Consider the following 22,926-nt stretch of genomic DNA (forward strand, 5'->3'; position numbering starts at 1 on the left):
AGCGATTCCAGCCTCCCAGGCAGCTGGGATTACAGGCGCATGCCACCACGCCCGGCTAATTACTGTGTTTTTAGTAGAGACAGGAGTTCCCCATGTTGGTCAGGCTGGTCTCAAACTCCCAACCTCAAGTGATCTGCCCACCTCGGCCTCCCAAAGTGCTGGGATTACAGGTGTGAGCCATCATGCCCGGGCTGTTGTTAGGCTTTTGAAAATTCTGCAACCCAAGCATTCTCACTTATCACTTCTATTTGAAGTTTAAGCTTTTTGAGAAGAAAATTTTATTCCAAATCTATTATGAATATTTTCTGCCTAGGGATAAATGAACAAAGTCTAGAAATACGTGTACTGCATTCTTATATCAGATATGCAGTGTAATGTAGTGTTAGTTACTTGTGTTATTTAGTCTAGGACACAATAAACTTGGGCCACTTTTTGTTTCCTAAAACCAAAAGAAGATTATGTAAAGAAGGTAGTTTTGCAAATGGATCTTATGTAAATATTAATGATTGGAAGTTAAATCAAGTCAAAACAGCTGGATATGGTGGCTCATACCTGTAATCCCAGCACTTTGGGAGGCCGAGGTGGGTGGACTGCTTGAACTCAGGAGTTCGAGACCAGCCTGGGCACCGTGAGGACCACCCCCCTCTGCCGGACCCCACCTGCTCTCCCCCCACCGCCCGCCATCTCTACCAAAAATACAAAAATAAACCTGGGCATGATGGTGGGTACCTGTGGTACCAGCTACTCAGGAGGCTGAGGTGGGAGGATCGCTTGAGCCCAGGGGGACAGAAGTTGCAGTGAGCCGAGATCGTGCCCCTGCACTCCATCCAGCCTGGGTAACAGACCGAGACCTTGTCTCAAAAAAAGATCTCTAGGAATCAATGAGTTAAGTCTTATGGGAGTACGCTGTAATTACCGAGCACTAAACCCAAAGGTGTTTTGAATAACTAGTAATTCAAATAAGGCACAGATTTCAATCATTGTAATAAACACACCGTCCCACAGCCTAAATAGGAAAAAACTAAATGATTGGATTTAAGATTTGAAACACATGTAAGCAAAAGAGTGCATTCCTGGTAGGGCCAAGCACCTTGGGCATAGCTCCTCAGGACTTGCAGAGATTAACTCCACCTAAACTCTATAATTTAGATTACTATCTAAATTATCAAGAGATCTAAACTAATTCTCTTTTTCATTTTTATTATTTTATTTTTGATGTAAGAGACAGGGTCTTACTATGTTGCCCAGGCTAGACTGCCGTGGCTCTTCACAGGGGCGATCCCACTACTGACCAGGACAGGAATTTTGACCTGCTCCATTTCTGGCCTGGGCAGGTTCACCCCTCCTTAGGAAGCCTGGTGGTCTACCACTCCCAGGAGATCAACATGTTGACGCCGAACTTAGTGCGGACACCCAATCAGCATAGCACACTATAATAGCCCAGAATTCCTGGCTTCAAGCAATCCTCCTGCCTCAGCCTCCTGTGTAGCTGGGACTACAGGCATGTGCCACTGTACCCAGCTAAACTAATTCTTATGTCAACTTCTAGTGCCAACCTTTCCACATTTCTTCCTGACAAAGTATTGATGTCACTAGAATATGTGAACAATTAAGTCATTACTAAGTTTTTATATGGTTCTTTTGGAACCTTTAAAAGAAATAACATTCTCGTGAGGCAGATCTACAAATAAGAAAGTAAAAGGATTGGTTTTAATATTTTTTTCCTCTCAGCTCATATTTTAAAGGTGATAAAGGGATTTTTAACATCATTTAGTGTACAAATTGCTTTATTTTCTATTCCATTCCTCCTTCCTGTAAAGATTTAAGAATCTTGTTTTCCTTTTGGTTACAGGGGTCCCCAACCCCTGGGCTGTGGACCAGTACCAATCCATGGCCTGTTACGAACCAGGCCACACAGCAGGAGGCGAGCGGCAGGCAAGCGAGCATCACCACCTGAGCTCTGCTTCCTGCCAGGTCAGCAGCGCATTAGATTCTCATAGGAGTGTGAACCCTATTGTGAACTGCACATTCGGGAAATCTAGGTTGTGCGCTCCTTATGAGAATCTAACTAATGATGACTTGAGGTGGAAGTTTCATCCCGAAACATCCCCCCATCCAGGCCCGTGGAAAACCGTCTTCCTTGAAACCAGTCCCTGTTGCCAAAAAGGTTGGGGATTGCTGGTTCAGAAAGCCTTGTTTTAACATTACATCCACCTATCCTTTCTATTCAGAAGATATGACAGAATTTCCAAAAATGGTTAACCACCTGTTTCCCTCTGCTCCTACGGGAAAAAAAAATTAAACCAGTACTGTGGTCTCTTTAAGTGGTTTATTTCTGAGAGGAACCTTCAAATGTGAGCACGAGATAATTTTTTCCCCTCCAAATCCTAGGCATTTTAGTTCATTTAAAATGGGTTTATGTAATACCTGCAAATGGAACGCAAACATACCATTTTTTTCTTTCTTCTCTCAGCCACATGAAGAATTTTGTTTTTGAACATGGTAAAATATTCTTCGGCTATTAATTTCCTGTACATACTTCATACTTACTGTTTATATTTTGGGTTTATATATATATATTTTTAGAGACACTGCACTGTAGATAGACTCGCTGTGTTACCGAGTCTGGAATGCGGTGGTGTGATCATAGCTCAGTGCAGCCTCAAACTCCTGGGCTCAAGCAATCCTACTGCCTCAGCCTCCTGAGTAGCTGGAACCACAGGGACATGCCATCACGCCCAGGTAATTTTTTTTTTTTTTTTAAGAGATAGGGTCTCCCTATATATACCCTGGGCTGGTTGGTCTCCAACTCCTGACCTTTAACAGTTCTCTTGCCTCGGCCTCCCAAAGTGCTGAGATTACAGATGTGAGCCACCATGCCCAGCCCTGTTTACATTTTTAAAAACCATGTCGCCACACAACCCAGCATTTTTTATTCAGTTAAATCACATTAATAACCTTAACTGTGAGGCTGGGCACGGTGGTTCACACCTGTAATCCTAGCACTTTGGGAGGCTGAGTTGGGTGGATCACCTGAGATCAGGAGTTCAAGACCGGCCTGATCAATATGGTGAAACCTTGTCTCTACTAAAAATACAAAAATTAGCCGGGCATGGTGGCACGCACCTGTAATCTCAGCTACTCAGGCTGAGACAGAATTGCTTGAACCCAGGTGGCAGAAGTTGCAGTGAGTCAAGATCTCACCATTGCACTCCAGCGTGGATGACAGAGTGAAACTCCATCTCAAAAATAAAAAAACAAAAACCTGAACTGTGGCATACATACTGAGATGGAAAAAAAGATTCTAGAGCCACCCACAATCCTTAGCTGAAGGCCTCCTTCCCTCATCTGCAAAGCCAGCAATGCTGCATCTGTGCCTTCTTCTGTAGTTGCATCTGCCTCTGGCTCTCTTCTGCTTCCCTCTTCCACTTTAAAGTTTCTTTCTAATTATATTGGACCCATGCAGATAATCCAAGATAATCTCCCTATTTTAAGGTCATCTGATTAGCAATCTTAATTTCCCTTTGCTATGTAACCTAACAGATTCACAGGTTCTGGGCATTAGGATGTGATGTCTTGAAGGGTGGGTACTATTCTGCCTAGCAAACATGTGAATGCAGTGTTCTGAGGTGCTTCTCAGGACTTAGAAGAGTTATTTTAATACTAAAGATAATATACATTCTCTAACGAAGAGGAGTTTGCAGACTCCAGTGTTTTCAATATATCTAGATGTTTTAACCTGAGGAAGCTGATTACTATATATATATATATATATGGAAAGAATATATATATACTCTATAGAGTGTATATAGAGTGTATATAGTATATATACACTATATAGTATACTCTATAGAGTGTATATATATATATATATATACTCTCTCTCTATATATGATGTGTTGAAATTACTATACATTTCTAGAAGCAAAGACTAAGAGTCTGCAGTCCCAAGGAATTATTCAGTGACTTTGCAAGTCTATGTACTAAGAATAATTCTGATTTAAATGTCAGAATCTGGCTCAGTTTTTATTTTAACCTGTTTTTAATTTTTATCAGTGTTATATATGCACATGGTAAGTAACTCCATGGTATAGAAAAACTGATGATGGAAATCAGTAGGTGCACTCTGCCTTTCCATTCCCAAGCCCACGCTCTAGAGCAAGCCTGGCATAGCTTTTGTTTTTAGTTCTTCTGAGGGTTAAATAAAACGAGTATGTAGTTTTGTGAATTAATATTGCCTTATAATTTTAAGTATAGTACATGACCCACGTGGAGTGCTTTAGATACAGATGTATGAGTGATTAGTTGTAGGAAACACAAACAACTGTAGCTAGCCACATTTAAAAGGACTGTAAAACAGGGAACTGGATGCTTACAATATTGTCACAAGGACTAGGAGTGGGTTCCATACTGGGTCTCCAGAATTAACTCCCAGAAAAACACTGCAGGTCTGTCTGGCTTGCCAGAGGCACTGCTACCCCACAATAATGAGAAAGGTGAAGATCAGGGTTGCATCCACCATGCCCACTTGCCTCAACAACTGACTGCAAGAATTCTGCTACAGGGAAATTAAATGTCTCCTCAACCACACATGCCACCAGAACACAAGCAAGAGGAAGATGGCTGTCTCCTCAGTTCTGCCTTCCAAATCTCACACATGGATATCTGATCAGTGGAACCCAATTCACATCTGGAAATCTACCTGCAAAGGGAATTTGGGAAATGTGGTTATTTTCTCACCTTCCAGCCCCTGCATTATAGGAAGGCACACTAGGAAAACAGAATGGACACTGAATTCCAAATCCCCGTATCATTCTATCTACATTTATCCACCTCTTTGGCTAGCCAATATCCATATCATTGTTTATGCATTCAATGCATTCATAAACAATATATGAATATTGTTTAATATTCTTCTGTATAACAACAGCAACTATAACATGTTAATGTAAGTATGATATTTCCCTTCTTTATCAAAGGGGAGCTATAAAGATCCATCAATCACAGGGTGGTGTTTATTCCTCTTCTGGTTCAGTTATACTCTCACCTTGATATCTCTATCCTAAAAATGAAATGAACAAGTTGATTACCACCAATACAATTTACTTAACACAATATTGGAAAAGAGAGAAGGCTGGGCATGGTGGCTCACACCTGTAGTCTCAGCTACTCAGGAAGCCCTGGAGTTTGAGAACAGCTTGGGCAACAAAGGAAGACCTCATCTCTACTAAAAATCAAAATTAGCTGGGCATGGTGTTGCATTCCTGTGGTTCCAGCTACTCAGGAGGCTGAGGTGGGAGGATTGCTTGAGCCCAGGAGATCAAGGCTTGATCATGTCACTGCACTCCAGCCTGGGCGACAGAACAAGACCCCCATCTCTTAAATTTTCATCTTGCAGCCAGGCATAGTGGTGCATGCCTGTAGTCTCAGCTATTCAGGAGGCTGAGGTGGGAGGACTGCTTGAGCTGAGGAGTTCAAGTCCATCCTGGACAACATGGCAAGCCCACCATCCCTTAAAAAAGAAGCTTTCGGCCGGGCATGATGGCTCACGCCTGTAATCCCCGCACTTTTTGGGAGGCTGAGGCAGGCAGATCACCTGAGGTCGGGAGTTAGAGACCAGCCTGACCAACATGAAGAAACCCCGTCTCTACTGAAAATACAAAATTAGCCATGGTGGCACATGCCTATAATCCCAGCTACTTGGGAGGCTGAGGCAGGAGAAACGCTTGAACCCAGGAGGCAGAGGTTGCGGTGAGCCGAGATCGCACCACTGTACTCCAGCCTGAGCAAAAAGCGAAACTTTGTCTCAAAAAAAAAAAGAGAAAAAGAAAAAGAAACTTTCATGATGTAATGTTTTTTTGCTTTGCACGTTTCTGTTCTAACATTTGTACTTAGGATTTGTTTTAATCAGCAGTGGTGACACAGAAACAATTACCTATGGAAGATTACTTTCATCTCCCAAGAGGGCATGCCATGCCACACCAGGCCACATGGGGAAACACCAAAGTCAGTCAGGCAGTAAAGAAGCAAGCGAAAAGCCTAGGCCAGAGCTTTGTTGCTACAGTGGTTGAAAGGTGTGGGGACACCCCCTATTGGTCAGGAAGTGAAATACTGTATGTTGGGGTTTGTGGTTGGAGGGACTGTAATGTGATGTCTGCACACCCACAAAAGCTGGATTGTAAGGGAAAGCTAAACAACTTTTGTTGTTAGTTTGGCCCTGTGATTAATGGATGCTAAATACAGAATCTAAGGAAACATGGAACAATTCATTCTGAAAATACAGGTTTATGTCTTTTTAAAAATAAATTTATATAACAGCCTTAACCTTTGAGATTTATTTTCCTCTTTGAACAATAAATTAGTACATTTCCTTTTGTGTCTACCACTTTATTTTGGTTGATATTATTTATGTGTTGACTTTTGTGAAATGTTTTAAATTCTATTAATATATTTTTTTCAGCTTTAAGTATCTCTTATTTATTTAGTTTGGAGAAAGAGTCTCACTCTGTTGCCCAGGCTGGAGTGCAGTGGTACGATCTTGGCTCACTGCAACCTCTGCCTCCCGGGTTCAAGTGATTCTCCTGCCTCAGCCTCCCTAGTAGCTGGGACTACAGGCGTGTGCCATCACACCTGAGTTATTTGCTTTAAATATCTTTTAACCCCTAGCTTTTAAAGACTTCACTATATTTATACTACTATCTACTTTCTCCTTTTTTTTGAGTCAAGGTCTTGCTCTCTTGCCCAGGCTGGAGTGCAGTGGTATAACCATAGCTCACTGTAACCTCAAACTCTTGGGCTCAAGTGATCCTCCTACTTTTCAGCCTCCACAGTAGCTAGGACAATAGGCATGCACCACCATGCCCAGCTAATCTATTTTTTGTAGAGATAGGGTCTCAATGTGTTGCACAGGCTGGCCTCAAAACTGGCTTCAAGTGATCCTCCTGCCTCGAACTCCCAAAGCTCTGGGATTATAGATGTGAGCCACTGCACCTGGCCCCTCTTTTGATTCCTGATTTTTCCTTCCTCACTTAAAAAAAAAATTTACACTGTGGTCTATGGCAATAGTCTCCACATCTTAGTTTTGGTCCTACAGTTAAACATCTGATATACACTGCCAGTTCTTTTTATTTACATTTTCCATTCATCTTCTGGTTTGCTGGAAGCTGTATTTTAGTAGATTCTCCAACAATGGTTCACATTTCCTGAGTTCTTGTATGTTACAAAGTGTTTGTTGGATTTACACGTGATTGACAGTTTGGCTGGCAACCCTGTAACATTTGAATCCTCTCACAACATATGAGAAATTCTGGTCTTATTGATCCCACCACCCAAAAGTAGAACCAGGAAAACTCCCTAGCAGCCTATGAAAGGGGCATATAACATACCCTTTTTCAATCAGATGTCTTTGTATGCGACTTCTTTTTTGAATTCAGCAACTTAGGGAGGCGCCTCATGGGGAATCCTTTTGTTGCTGTTCCGGTGTGGGTGGGGGCATTCTTCTACCTATTACTGCTGCAGAAGTGGCAAAGGTGGGGCATGGAGGCAGTAGCACTTTCTTCCAGCGCCCTGTGTGGCAGTAGAGTGTCAGCAGCTTCTTCCTTAGTCCAGTTCTAACGCATGGTTTTACAAATTGCTGCTGGGAGCTTACCCTCCTGGTTCACCTGCCTTCTAGTAATTCTGTGAGCTAACCAAAATTCTTTCAAAAAACTACTCCTGCTTAATCAGTCTGTTTCTATTGTTTGCAGGCAAGACTCTACAAACTACAGCCTGTGGAATAAATGAGGCCTATTATTAAATGGCTAAAAACAAAAATCGAGTATTTTGTATTCTTGACATGGGAAAATTTTATGAAATTCAAATTTTAGTGTCCATAAAGTTTTATTGGAACATAGAATATGTAATATGTTCATTGGTTTATGTATTTGTCTGAATGCCTACATTTGATATGTGAAACTATGAAATATTCATACATATAAAAGGCAGGTCAAAAATATAACTATAAAAAATTTATAAGTAATTTACTTTTAGCCTTTTGGAGAATTTATTTAACAACTAACACATGGCTACCACTACAATTTTTTTTTATTTTTTTGAGTCAAAAGTTACTCTATTGCCCAGGCTGGAGTGCAGTGAACGGTGTGATTGTGGCTCACTGTAACCTCAAACTCCTGGGCTCAGATAATCCTCCTGCCTCAGCCTCACAAGTAGCTGAGACTACAGGCATGTGCCACCACACCCAGCTAAGTTTAAATTTTTTTTTTTTTTTTTTTAAAGAAATGGGGTCTTGCTAGGTTGCCCAAGGTTGGTCTCGAACCCTAGCCTCAAGCAATCCTCTCACCTCAGCCTCCTGAGTCGCTGTGATTGCAGTGTGAGCTACTGCATCTGGAGACTTTATCACTCCTTAAATTAGTTTATTATATTTAATGCTTTTTTCCTATAATACTTTTGGGACATCATTTTTCAGAGAACAATATTTGAGTGTGTGTGTGTGTGTGTGTGTGTCTGTCTGTGCATGCGCATATATCTTCACTGAGATGGTTTTAATCTGCTAATAAACCCAGGAGGCCCTAACTTGGTGAAGTCCTTTTACATAGTTTGAAGCTGGTAAACTTTTGGGCCTTTTTTCAAGAGGTAACCCTGGTCATTTAGTGATCCAATAAAGTTTTCAAAATCAGCAACCTGGAAGAAAACAAAAAGTTTAGCCCATTAAGTAACATGTCAAAATATTACTTTTAAAATAAATCTCTCAAACAATAATATGTAACTGTAAAGTTTCTTGGCCAAATAAAATTATTTTTACTTCTTACAGAGCAAACTGCCTATATTTGAGCTCTGGATTATATAATGCCTAAACAAAAAATAAAAGTTCCAACAGGCAGAGAATATTTTATGTTTTAGGTTAGCTGAAAAGCAAATCAAACTAACTTTTGAAATTAAGAAGTTAATTTTCCATAATGTGTAATAGCACGTTTAAAGTGCTATTACATTGATTTTCACGAGAACTTTGAAGTAGGAATAGCAGGTATAATCATGTCCATTTAACAGATGAGGGAACTGAGGTTAAAAGATGTTAAAATGACATATCCACAAGAGACTGTCAGAAAAACAGAGACTGTGTCTTATTACAATGTTTCCCTCTGACTATCAAGATGCTGAAAAGCCTTTGAGAAGCAGGTATGAATTTTAAATAAGTAAAAACTGTTTCTGTTTTACTATATATTAATAAGGACCTCCTGAAATTATTACAAAAGAGATTAACTTATTTAACATACCTGAATGTTTAGTTCTTTGGCAATCTGCCGAAGTTGATGAAATTGAAATATATTATTATAAGTCCTTTCAGCAACGTTGTTGAGAGCAGAAATAAATCTTTTTGCTGTTGACCTGTTGCTCATTCCAGAACCATGCTGGGATCGCTCAAAATCTAGGTTCCCAAATTCATCAGAGTAAGTTCCTAGCATGCTTAAAAAGGAAGAAAAAATTACCCAATGTGGCACTGCCATAGAAATTGTCCTGGGCTTTCAGGTTACAGAAGAAAAATTTGGAAGTAGCCACAAGGCTCACTTAGCAAACATTTCAACATGTGTTTATTGAGTGGCCGCTCTGAAATTCACTATGATATGGATTGATAAGGAATAAAAATATTTTGGACATAGTTACCACTTTTAAGAAACTTCTAAATTTGAAGAGAGAGATGCATAAAAACACAAAATTGATAAACTACCATATAAATACCTGGGACATACTTTTTGATTCATGAAGAAAAGAAATTCTAAATATAATAAATCTAGACTTTACTGAATAAAAATGTGTCCTATCTCCTGGAACAGCATCTGGCTGTACCAGTATTTTAAATAAACGGTATTTAAAATACTCTAGGAATGAACTAGAAAGGTTATGGTGAGTTGCAGTGATAACGGTTAGATATTAAAGGATGCACCTATTACTGCCACACTTCTTCTGCTTTCTCTTATTTTCACAATATCTCCAAAGAAAGAAATATGTACTTGATAGTGAATTTTAGCTAAAGTCTGAGAACACCAGTTAGAAACACAATTAACCATCCTGTTTAATCCAACTCTATTGCTGATTCCCTGCTTCAACAATGGGACAGCTATATTTCACAGCCAGATTAACTGGTAAAACTGTTATTTAATCAGGAATTAATTAGTCAAATATATACTGGTCACCTGCTGGGCAACAGGCTTATAGTGGTGAACAAAACAGGTATAATCCCTTCCCTTAATGAGCTGCAGGAATGATTTTAATGGGTTATAAACAATAAAGCTTCCTTTTGTTCCTTGAATAGTTAAAAGCCTACATTATACAAATAGGATTGAGTCATTCAAATAAGACTATTAAAAATGATAGTAAGATGGTAACTGTTTTCCTCTGAAATACAGCATAATCTCTTTTATGATAAACCTCCCATATGATTGTTTCTCATGAGAAAGTTGTTAAAAATGCTTTCAGTTAATAATAATAGGTCACATTTATCTTAATTATATTTATTTACCATAGGCTATCCCACTTAATCCTTCCAGCAATCCTGTGATTTAGGAACTATTCTTATTCCCATTTTACGGATGAAAAAACATTCTTATTAGGTTGGTGCAAGAGTAATAATGGTTTTTGAAATTGTTTTTCTTATGGCAAAAACTGCAACTACTTTAGCACCAACCTATAACATTAAAGTGACTTGTCAGAAGTTACACAACTAGTAAGTGGCATACCTCAGATTTGAATCTGCTACACTGCTTCAGATTTTAAAAAGCTATGTAAAATATTTGAGCTAGTTTCCTGAAATAGAAAAAAACAATGATCTCTCACCTTTGAAGGTGGCTCTGTTCTCTTCTGCTACCTAGTATATTTTCAATTTTAGGAGAAAGCTTATGTGAACTGTCTACTAAATATAAGCATTTAGTTTTTAAAATATAGCTAAATGCTCTGGTAACTCAGACAAGCTATGTCACTGTTTAAGAATTTTCTTATTCAACTGTCGGCTTCCCAGTTAAAATGTAATCTTAAAAGGTTTAAAACCACATTAAGGGCAAAGATTGAACAAAGCTGAAGAGATGAAAACTCTGAAAGGGAAGATTTAATGAATGAATGAATGATTACTAAGGTCAACTTTACCATCAATGCAGGACATTTATTGAGGGCCTACTTTATGGCAGGCATGATTCTGGGCCCTGGGAATATACTGGTAAATGAGTCAGATAAGGTCCCTGCTCTCATAAACTAAGGACAGAATCCACATTGAGCATAACAAACAGATAACTCATAATCTAATTTCATTGTGTTTCACTGGATCTTGATCTCTGCCATGAACATAGTGTCAGGTAATTCCAATCAAACTATTTTTCCTGAAAATTTTTATGAATGCCAGTAAACATACTGAGACAATTCAGGGAAACAATCTGGTAACGTCATGTGGGTACTGTTTACACTTAATAGTAAGACCTCTTTTTTTTCAGGGGCCCAGATGTAAACTGATCTGAAACTTGTTCAAATTTGCCACCAAAGCAACTCTGGGAAGCAGTATGAATACAGAGTTCCACGAGACAACACTTAAGAGTTCCTCTTGGACAGGAAAGCACATGGAAATGCTGTCCAACATAAGTATTCAGACATGCAGATAAATCTTATACCAAGTATAAGCCAACCATAAATAGGCAATATAGCATTTTTACTGAAAAGGTAATTATAGCCTAATTTACTCTGCTTAAGTATGATGCTCAGATAGGAGAACTAATCTACCGTGTCCACAGACCAGTGAATTTATTGTGGAGAAACACTAGACAGTTGAGGTGACATCTGTGGTCTAAGGCCTGCAGAAACTGAGCAATGGTAAAGCCTCAAAAGAAGAACGTTACAGGTTAAAAGAGAAAAGGAGCAGGGTAGTGTACCCCATAATTTGCTCGACAGACGAACAGTCTACAAAGTAGAAACGTGACATTCAGGAGAGCCAGGCACCAGAAGACCCAGAGGGCCAGAGGTAATTAAAAGGAAAAAGAAATCAGGAGTGGGAATCTCAGCCACACTCCCAAAGGTGGAGTGTTCAAGTGCAGGATGCAGAGAAAGCAAGATGCACACATTCTAGACTGTAAGTCAATAGGCAACTCACCATCATTACATAAGAAGTGCCTATTTTTGGTCTTTGTTTTTGTTATGGGAAAAAAAAAAAAAATTCTGAAATTTTGGTTGGGTTGTGACTTACTTTCCTAATGGGAAAAAATACCTCTGCTAGGTCAGTCTCTAGTCTGGTCTCTCAGAAAGCCATACCCACAAGAAGTCAGGCAGACAACTATATTTTGTGGCCATTCTCTTACTTCATATGCTAGCACACCATGCCCCCAGCAGCAAGTTGTATGAGAAAGTCTAGTAAATTCCTAGACTATCTGGTTGCTTATAAATGGCAACGGGAGGGTCTCCAACATAATGAGATCAACTGGAGAGGGACTAAAGCCAGGTTGGTAAAATTTTCAGCTACAAGTTCCCTCAAACCCTAGTACTGAATCACAAAAAGAGAGAAAATTGACGGGTCAAGCACTGTGTGATGTCAGGCGCAGTGGCTCCCGCCTGTAATCCCAGCACTTTGAGAGGCCAAGGTGGGCAGATCACCTGAGGTCAGGAGTTCAAGACCAGCCTGGCCAACTTGGTGAAACCCCGTATCTACTAAAAATACAAAAAAATTAGCTGGGCGTGGTGGCAGGTGCCTGTAATCCCAGCTACTCAAGAGGCTGAGGCAGGAGAATCGCTTGAACCCAGGAGGCAGAGGTTGCAGTGAGCCGAGATCACGCCACTATACTCTCCAGCCTGGATGACAGAGCGAGACTCTAAAAAAAAAAAAAGCAAAAAAAAAGCACTGTGTGATGCCATACCAATAAGATACTTAGACACAGAAGGTAAGTTGTTAGAAATTAGCTGAAAGGGTTGGGAGTCAATAATTATTAATTTTTCTTATTATGAGGCAGTTACTTTGGTGCCACCAATAAAAAATTAAGAGCTGTGCCGGGGGCGGTGGCTCACGCTTGTAATCCCAGCACTTTGGGAGGCCGAGGCAGGCGGATCACGAGGTCAGGAGATCGAGACCACGGTGAAACCCCGTCTCTACTAAAAATACAAAAAAAATTAGCCGGGCGTGGTGGCGGGTGCCTGTAGTCCCAGCTACTCGGAGAGGCTGAGGCAGGAGAATGGCGTGAACCCGGGAGGCGGAGCTTGCAGTGAGCCAAGATCGCGCCACTGCACTCCAGCCTGGGTGACAGAGCGAGACTCCGTCTCAAAAAAAAAAAAAAAAAAAATTAAGAGCTGTCAATTCTAGAATCTTTAAAGCTTTCAGAGACAGCCAGTAGAACCTCACTGTTGCTTACAAACTCAGACTGAATTGAGAAAGGTTTCTCTTCTTCCATGGACTCCCTATAAGGGCAGGAAACAAGCTGCAGATTATTGCACCTTCAGGAGGTGACATGGGTGCCCTTCTACCTATATGCATACTTCCAGAGGCAGCAGAGAGAAGACAGCAGCCTCCTGGGATGGGCCAGTACCAGGCTGGGGACAAAGAGACAACTAGGTAAGTGTCTCCCTATGAGGAAAAAGACAAGAAGAAAAGGATCTGCAGCTAAGACATACTGCACAATTTAGATGGACAGCATTGAGGACTAGACCATAAAAATTCTTTGAAAAGGGTAATTTTGGAAACTTCTTATCTAGGGTGAGATCTGCCAGTTTTTGAGGCCTTCGGTTTATGGTAGAACTCAGAGAAAAGGGGATCTGCTCAGCCTCATCTGAGTATCAACAAAACTTGCACTATCAGGCCAGGCGTGGTGGCTCACGCCTGTAATCCCAGCACTTTGGGAGGCCAAGGCAGGCAGATCACTTAAGGCCAGGAGTTTGAGACCATCCTGGCCAACATGGTGAAACCCCGTCTCTACTAAAAATAGAAAAATTAGCCAGGTGTGGTGGCATGCACCTGTAGTCCCAGCTACTTGGGAGGCTGGCAGGAGAATTGCTTGAACCCAGGAGGTGCAGGCTGCAGTGAGCCAACATCACACCACTGCATTCTAGCCTGGGAGACAGAGTCTGGCTCTGTCTCAAAAAAAAAAAAAAAAAAAAAAAAAAAAAAAAAAAAAGTCTTGCGCTATTGATAGTAAACAGTGTTTATTGAGTGTCCTCTTATGTATCAGAACCCTATTTGTCACTTTATAGAGCATAACTGCATGACACCTCAGAGCACAATCTTTTGTGGTACGCTTTACACCAGAGGAAACTGAGAAGCAGTGTGTAATTTGCCATGGCAGCTCCAGGTTGGACTCCAAAGCCCTTGCTCTTCCAGCTATGCTGCACTTTTATTCACAGCCAAAGGGGAATAGCTGGGCAAAACCACCCGGTTCTGACACCATGCAAGCCTCAGAATCAGCAGCTACTAGGACAAAAGAATTCATCTACCTTAGAAGAATTAGAAATTACTTAACAAAATAAGATAAATAATTTCATCTTCAATATATTTTTTGGTCTTGGAAAAGTAGATCCCTAACAGATATGTATTTTCATTGCTATAAGAGGATATTAAAAATGCATTTTAAATGAAAAAAGGAAGGTATAGTATGTATATGGTATGTTGTTATAGTTAACCATTTGTCTACAAAGGGGAAAAAAGAATATATAGATACGTAGTCACAAAAAAAAACTGCTAATAAATGCCACTGGCTAGCAGGAAGAACGGGTAGCTATTAAACAGAGTAGGAGGAAACTTTTTCCACTATATACTTTTTTTTTTTTTTTTTGAGACAGAGTCTTGCTGTGTCGCCCAGGCTGAGTACAGTGGCACAATCTCAGCTCACTGCAACCTCCACCTCCCAGGTTCAGGCAATTCTCCTGCCTCAGCCTCCCAAGTAACTGGGATTACGGGCACTTGCCACCACACCCAGCTAATTTTTTGTATCTTTAGTAGCAACGGGGTTTCACCATGTAGCCCAGGCTGGTCTCGAACTCCTGACCTCAGGTGATCCACTTGCCTTGGCCTCCCTAAGTGCTGGGATTACAGGTGTGAGCCACCATGCCCGGCCTATACTTTTTGAACTTTGGAATTTTGAAGCTTATGGAAGTATGGACCTATTAAAAAAATTTTTTTAGATGGAATAAAAAACCTACCTAAAATAATATTACTGATTTTTAAAAATCTATGTCTAAGGTAAACATATATGCTCAATTAATTTTTCTTTTCTACCTTCTAGGAATCATTATCTACTAAATGATATAAAATGCAAAGGATACAATTTAGCAATATTTATCAAAAACCTATAGTATTTACTGTTGAACCCAGAAATATCACTTCTGAGAATTTATCATGTAGGTGTACAACTTACCCACATATGAAGTATCTTACATGGAACATTACTCATTGTAGCATTATTTAAAAGCACAAGAATGGAAAATATTCATGTGTCAATAGGGGACTGATCAAATATACTATATAGTATCTCCACACAATAGAATACTCTGGAGCTATAAAAAAAGAGTCTCTAGTAAGATCTCTAGATATATTGTTAAAATTCAAAACTGGTACAGAAGAGTGTAAACAGTAGACTATTTATGGAAAAGCAATGGGTGTCTGGGTGAAGGGCGAGTAGGTGGTAAATAGCACGGGACCTAGCTTTTCTCCAATAGGTTTTGGAACTGATTTTAGCACTATCTAAATGTATTACTCATTCAAAAAAATTTTTTAATGTAAAGATTATTTACACACTGAGAAATATGTTAAACTAAGAAACAATACTCTGTTCAGGAGGAAAATAAGTGACCCAACGGCCTATTACCTAATTTGAGATGGGAAGATAACTGGTATTTCATTTAAAACAATTTGAAATTTTTATCTTACCTATATTTCATAATTTCCACTATATCCTCAGCATCTTCTTTGGTTGCTTCCTCTCTCAATTCCAACCTTGCTCGTGCCTTTGAAAGAAAACACATTTTCAGATGACAAAAGATGAATATATTTACCATAGTATGTCTAAGTTTTACTTCATTTACTCATTTTACACAAAAACTGACCTTTAGGCAATGAAGGTTATAACATCAAAAGTCAAAATATGAAAATAATTCTCTGGGCTGGCGGGGGTGGCTCACGCCTATAATCCCAGCACTTTGGGAGGCCGAGGTGGGAGGATCACTTGAGCCCAGGAGCTCGAGACCAGCCTGGGCAACAAAGTGAGGACCCGTCTCTACAAAAAAATTTTAAAATTAGCTGGGTGCGGTGGTGTATGCCTGTAGTCCCAGCTACTTGGGAGGCTGAGGTGGGAGGATCCCTTGAGCCTGGGAGGAGAGGCTGCAATGAGCCTTGATCATGCCACTGAACTCCAGCCTAGGTGACAGTGGGAGACCCTGACTCAGGGCAAACAAACAAAAAAAATCTCTGAAACCACAACTATGAAAATTACAACTCATTTAAAAGAAGGATAAAACTCATTTTTACTTATTAACATATCTTTCTGAGTGTTCATTTCAGGAGATTTGATGTTGAAATACACTTGGTTTTCCCTTGCCTTTTACTTTTAGGAAATCATACCTAACCAATATGGTAAAACAACAAAGAATAATTAATCAGATTTTAGGAGCAAAAAGCCCAAACTCTGAGCTAGCTAATTTTTACTGCCAGAGTTCTCTTAGTATTTCAAACTGTGAATAGATATTACTGCTGTTAAAAACACAGGCACTATCCTTGTGGACCTGTCATGTAAAAAAATAAAATACTCAAGATCCTGACACATTCCATGTTCCCATATACTCAACTTGGGATCTCAGACTCCTAGTTAACCTAACCACTTTTCAGACATTCCAGGAGTCTCCTAAGAGTCAGTCAAAGAAAAACAAAAGAAAAGTTGCATGCTAACTAATTGATTCTGTGACTAGAAAGAAGTAGCTATACTTTGGTATGTTATAGACATGACAAAATCTTTTAAAAAACTTTCATCTGTCCATTTCTAACGTCTCTCAATAGAAAGAAAAACGGAGTCAATTATGCAGAAAATACTTCAAAAGAGAAGTCAAGGCACACCCTTCCCCTTTAAGCCAAAAAAGCATGACCATAAAAAGAAACAAACCTCTGTCAGACGAATCAAAGATTCCAGCTGCCTGGTAGTGATTGGTGAGCTATTTAACCTCTGGCTCTGTTTCCGGAGCTCAAGGTAAAAATCTTGAAGAACTTGAGCAGCTTCTGTGGATAGCCTTGGGTACACATACTGCCGAGCATAGCCAATGTACTTTCTCAATAGCTGGTGGGGAATGGGATCTATTGTTTCTCCAGGAACCACCTGAAGCAGGATTAAAAGGCCCAAGATAACAAAGATAAGTAGCAAATAAAATCTTTCTGCTAAAATAACTTGTTTAGGCCAGGTGCAGTGGCTCACACCTGTAATCCCTGCACTTTGGAAGGCCAAGGAGGACACATCACCTGAGGTCAGGAGTTCAAGACCAGCCTGGCCAACACAGCAAAACCCCATCTCTACTAAAAATACAAAAATTAGCCGGGCATGATGGCACGCGCCTGGAGTCCCAGCTACTTGGGAGACTGTGGCAGAAGAATCGCTTGAACCCAGGAGACGAAGGTTGCAGTGAGCCAAGATCACACCACTGCACTCCAGCCTGGGCGATAGGGTGAGACTACATCTCAGAATAAATAAATAACTTGTTTAGATAAATATACAATTCTAAAAGACTCTCCAAATCAACCAAACACTTTATCTGTAGCTCTCATCTTAGCTGACTTAGATTCCTTTTTTTTTTTTTTTTTGAGACGGAGTCTCGCTCTGTCACTCAGGCTGGAGTGCAGTGGTACGATCTCAGCTCACTGCAACCTCTGCCTCCCAGGTTCAAGCAATTCTCCTGCCTCAGCCTCCCGAGTAGCTGGGATTACAGGCACACGCCACCACGCCCAGCTAATTTTTGTATTTTTAGTAGAGATGGGGTTTCATCATGTTGGCCAGGATGGTCTCGATCTCTTGACCTCAAGATCCGCCTGCCTCGGCCTCCCAAAGTGCTGGGATTACAGGCATGAGCCACCGCGCCAGGCCGACTTAGATTATTTCAAATGAAGATTACATAAACTCTAGTACTGAAATATTAAAAAGTTCTGGTAAAAAAAATGTATATCCTACTGCTCTACAATAAGCCACACACTGAACTTTGACATTCAAACAGAACCAAACTGAATAAGGAGAAGAAACATTTATACCTTTAGTCTTTCTGATAATGGTTTCTCAGAAACTACTTCAAGTACCGAAGTATTTGAATCTTGACTATTCATACGAGCTACTGTGGCACTGCTAATGGTTCTCTGCTTTCCAGCTCTTATTGCAATCACATGTTCAGAGAGTAAGTGATCATGATGCTCATTTGGAGTATCTAACAGGATAAAGACCAAATCAAATCTGGATAGTAGTGCACTCCCCATTCTACGAAGCATGAAAGAAAGAAGAAACAATGGTTGGAATCAAAAGGAAAACTAGAAAACTGTTTACTCACTTGTTTACTACTCAAGTTCCATGCAGAACTTGAAAAACCAAGATTCAGGTTAAAGAAATAAGCAAATAGCTTCTTGGATTCGATATATCCAACCACTACAACATAGGCACAAGAATTACATGTATCTACCCTCGGTAGGTTGAGGACATGGCTCTTTCTCACACCACCAAACCCACTGAATTCTTCATGTCCTATTATCACTAATTGGCAATACTGCTACATGACATATCAGAGGTTAGCTAGTTCAGTATTTTGTTCATGATACCATTAACAAACAGAATCCAAGTCTGCTGGATTTTTGTTCAATAGATCTTTCTGAGTTTTCTAATATAGCACTTTGTCATTTTACTAAAGAAAAACTACTACAGGTTGACTTTTTTGGTGGTGGTGGTAAATACCCTAAATCTCCAAGTACAAATTGTGTATTTCGCTATGTATCAGACTGTTTCTATATTGATACATTGTTAAACAATAGGAAATTAACTCCACCCCCATTAGGCTTATGGCTTTAACTTTTCAGGAGGCACTCTTTTGTCTTTTTCTCACTTTTGTATCACTTAAATATATTTTTCCTTTTCTACACATTTTGTCCAAGCTGTACAGAATGAATTAGAAGAGAAAGCATACATACAGATATAAACATTGTTTTTGAAAAAGCAGGATCATACCACATATTTAAGTTTGTCAATGTGCTCTTCTCACTTAATAGTACAGCACAGACATGTTCCCCCATTAGTACATACAAAGCCACTTCTGTTCTCATAATCACTACAGTCTTATTACAGTGTTAAGGTGTTTCCAATTTTTGGCAGCAATAATGCTGCAATACCAATGCTATAAACCTATCATTGTGCACTTGTATGACTATTTCTGTGAACAGTAGTCCTGAAAGTGGAGTGGCTATAACAAACAGAATGTGCATTTAGAATTGTGATTAACACACCAAGGGGTCCTACAAAATAATAAATTGTGTATGTGAGAAACAATTTCTTTTCTTTTTTTGACATGGAGTCTCACTCTGTCACCCAGGCTGGAGTGTGGTGGCACAATCTCGGCCCACTGCAACCTCCACCTCCCAGGTTCAAGCAATTCTCCTGCCTCAGCCTCCCAAGTAGCTGAGATTACAGGCGGCTGCCATCACGCCTGGCTAATTTTTGTATTTTTACTAGAGACAGGGTTTTGCCATGTTGGCCATGCTGGTCTCGAACTCCTGACTTCAGGTGATCCACCGGCCTCAGCCTCCCAAAGTGCTGGGATTACAGGCGTGAGCCACCCGCCCAGCCAGTGAGAAATCATTTCCACACTACTTTGCCAAAAATGATTCATATTTAAAATGTTTGCCAATCTGGTGGATCTCGTTGGTACTTCATAGTTTTATTTTGCAGTGTTTAAGCACATTTTTGTGCATTTATTGGACATTTGTAACTTCTGTGAACTATCCATGTATTTCCCATGTAGTTCTGTGAACCATTTCTTTTTCTTATTGAATTAGAGTGATTCAATATATTAAAGGTATAAATATTTGAAGAGACTTACTTTAAATTCTCAGAAACTGTTTTGGCTTTATTGTAATGTCCTCCAACTGGATTTGCAGCAGCAATAATGGAAGTTCTTGCAGGAAGGCTACAAACCACACCAGCCTTAGCAAGACTAATACTTTGCTGCTCCATGGCTTCCAACAAGGCTTGATGTTGATTCCCCATCTTATCAAATTCATCAATTCCACAAATACCTACAATCAAAGTAGAATAATGCAGAAAAAACATTTTTTTCTTTGGTCAAGTTCCAAATTTTATAGGATAGAAATTGTTTCACAATAATTATTTCCATTTGTTTCAGCAGTTAAAATTATAAAATGTCATATAATGGAGAATTACTGTTTGTTTCGCAGCAAGTTAATACATTTGTCTTATTTAACTACGTTTTGTGTAATAGTTATTCCTCTAGCATTTTTCATATGCAAGGCACTATGTTGTGAGGATTACAAAAATGAAGAGGAGGTAAGAGTCATCCTCAAAATGCTTAAGGACTTAAATTCAAACACGTGAGATGTTATATACACACACACACACACACACACAATTTAATAAGTATACCTCGATACAGATATGTTTATTATGTTTAATAAGTATATTTCAAAACCTATACCAGGTATTGACTATACACTTGTATGCACTTATAGGGAAATCACTTAACCTCTTTAAACATAATACAATGCACCACCACTAACTAAAGGCACTGTATGTACCAGGAATGTCATGTCTATTGCCTAAGTTATTGGAAATTCTCTAACATTACCTTGTAACATTTGTCTTCCTTTCTCCCCATACCAGTTAGGTTAGTATCTGGGGGTGACATCTGAAGGGCTTTGCTGTGGTTAAACCCCTCCGTATCTACTCTATATCCAAGTAAGCCTTGCTAGCACAGAGGAGTATATGGAAAATAACTGCTGATTAGTCTTTTTGACCCCTAGCTGCTAACCTAACTGGTATGGGGAGCAGGGAAGACAAATATTACAAGGTAATGTTAGAGAGTCCCCAATAACTTATGCAATAGACATGACATTCCTGGTACGTACAGTGCCTTTAGTTTATTTCAACAGATTTTCTTCTATCCTTGAATCCATTTCTGGTTTCATGTTTGGGTTTTCTACTTCATGGAACCAATTACGTTGAATTTCCTTTGTTCTCTATCTCTGTTACTTCCCCTCTAATTGTGTTAAGCTTTGTTCTTTTGCATTCACTGTGATTATCTCAAGCCTTTCCTCTTTATAATTTCTTATTCGGCAGTGTCAATTTTATATATTAGTTTAATAACATTGTTAGTCGTCAATTTGTCTCTCATATCTTTACGTCTTTTTGCTTTGAGCTATTTCATTAAATTTATGTTCTTGTCAAACACGAAACACTCATGGAAAATTTTCATTTGTTCTTTAGATTACAATTTTGTCTAGAATGAGGTCTTTTACTGGGCATATTAAATGTCTTTCTTTCTTCCTACGTTATTTCTTCATAGCTGTTATGCTCTCTCTTTATCTTGCTCATGTATAATAATGGCTGCTCTGTCCAAAACTATTTTTTCCGACACAGTATACATGAATTCTTGTCAATACTCTTTTCCCAATGTAATTTTGACCCATTTTTTCCTTTCCAGCTAGTTTGCACTTTTTGGTAACCTAATGATTTAGGAGGGGGAAGCAAGGGGGGCTTCGTTGAACTTTGTGCCACCTTTCTTGCTGATCTCTCTTCAGAGGGTTCACCCCCCGCTGTTAGGAATGTGTCCCATATTCATGGCAGGGGATCCCAGTGCATTAGCCTGTTCCTGCTGTTCAATGTGGAGCTCTGGGACATGGTGAGCCTTCCCTGCCTGTGCTAAGATCCTAGCAGTGGTACACTCATAGGCTTTATCTCCACCTTTTCCTGGGCTGCCTATTGCTCTGTCTGCCTATACCTCTCTGGATTCATGGTATTACTGGAAATTATCAAGATTGCTAATACAGTTCCTCAGGGATGGGGATGGGGTAGGAACAAAGTCAAGCTACTTCCTACTTTGGCTGTCACTTTTCAAAGTGTAAAACAGGAGCTGGCAAGCCTTTTCTGCAAAGGTGCAGAAGTACATATTTTAAGTTTCACAGGCCATGCACAACCTTACATATTCTTGGGCTTTTCTGTTTGTCTGTACTTTAGTCTTTTAAAAATATATAAGCCAGTTTTAGCTTGTGGACTGTACTAAAACAGGCTGCTGACTGATTTGACCTATGGACCAAAGTTTAATGACCCCTTGTTTTAAAGCATAAAACATAAACTTTGAATTTTTTTTTTTTTGAGAGACAGTTTCGTTCTGTTACCCAGGCTGGAGTATAGTGGCACCATCATGTCTCACTGCAACCTCCATCTCCTTGGTTCAAGCGATTCTTGTGCCTTAGCCACCTGAGCAGCAGGGATTACAGGCATGCGCCACCTCACCCGGCTAATTTTTGTATTTTTAGTAGAGACGGGGTTTTGCCATGTTGGCCAGGCTGGTCTCAAGTGCTCTGCCCGCCTTGGCCTCCCAAAGTGCTCGCATTAAAATTTTTTTTAAAAACCTCCAAATCACCTTCTACTTCTAGTTAATGAAAAGTTTCATGGTTTCATGAGTATCATCTTTTTATTACTATATTTTACCTGGTAACTTAGCAAAGATATTCTCACTTCTGATGAGCTATATAATAACCAGATACATGTTTTTGGTATTTATTTATTCAGCAAATATTTACTGGATATAAATGCAATAAATTTATAAATTCAATAAACTGAATGCCTTCTATATACCAGTACTATGTTCTAGGCAGGCCGAGTATGGCACTGAAAAGACAAAATTCCCTGCTCTTGTAAAGCTTATGTTCTACTCAGCCAATGAGGG

General features: G+C 39.7%; 1 protein-coding gene and 1 long non-coding RNA gene across 4 annotated transcripts in view; one reads left to right on the forward strand and one right to left on the reverse strand.

Moving 5' to 3' along the window:
• The first annotated feature begins 1,784 nt into the window (after window positions 1–1,784).
• Window positions 1,785–8,267, forward strand: LOC134735901 (uncharacterized). The gene is made up of 2 exons (XR_010119487.1): window positions 1,785–2,742; window positions 7,746–8,267. It is a non-coding gene; the product is annotated as an uncharacterized lncRNA (long non-coding RNA).
• MCM8 (minichromosome maintenance 8 homologous recombination repair factor) overlaps window positions 4,024–22,926 on the reverse strand; it is a 48,344-nt gene continuing 29,441 nt past the window's right edge. For all 3 annotated transcript variants that reach the window (XM_055265055.2, XM_055265054.2, XM_063634017.1), the window contains 6 exons: window positions 20,062–20,257; window positions 18,236–18,455; window positions 17,106–17,315; window positions 15,881–15,957; window positions 9,273–9,462; window positions 4,024–8,679 (listed from right to left, as the gene is read on the reverse strand). In XM_055265055.2, coding sequence (XP_055121030.1) covers window positions 8,587–8,679; window positions 9,273–9,462; window positions 15,881–15,957; window positions 17,106–17,315; window positions 18,236–18,455; window positions 20,062–20,257 — 986 coding nt within the window. In that variant the 3' untranslated portion in view covers window positions 4,024–8,586. The remainder of the gene's footprint in view (window positions 8,680–9,272; window positions 9,463–15,880; window positions 15,958–17,105; window positions 17,316–18,235; window positions 18,456–20,061; window positions 20,258–22,926) is intronic.

Source organism: Symphalangus syndactylus, chromosome 24, assembly GCF_028878055.3.
Source record: "Symphalangus syndactylus isolate Jambi chromosome 24, NHGRI_mSymSyn1-v2.1_pri, whole genome shotgun sequence".
Classification (NCBI taxonomy): domain Eukaryota; kingdom Metazoa; phylum Chordata; class Mammalia; order Primates; family Hylobatidae; genus Symphalangus; species Symphalangus syndactylus.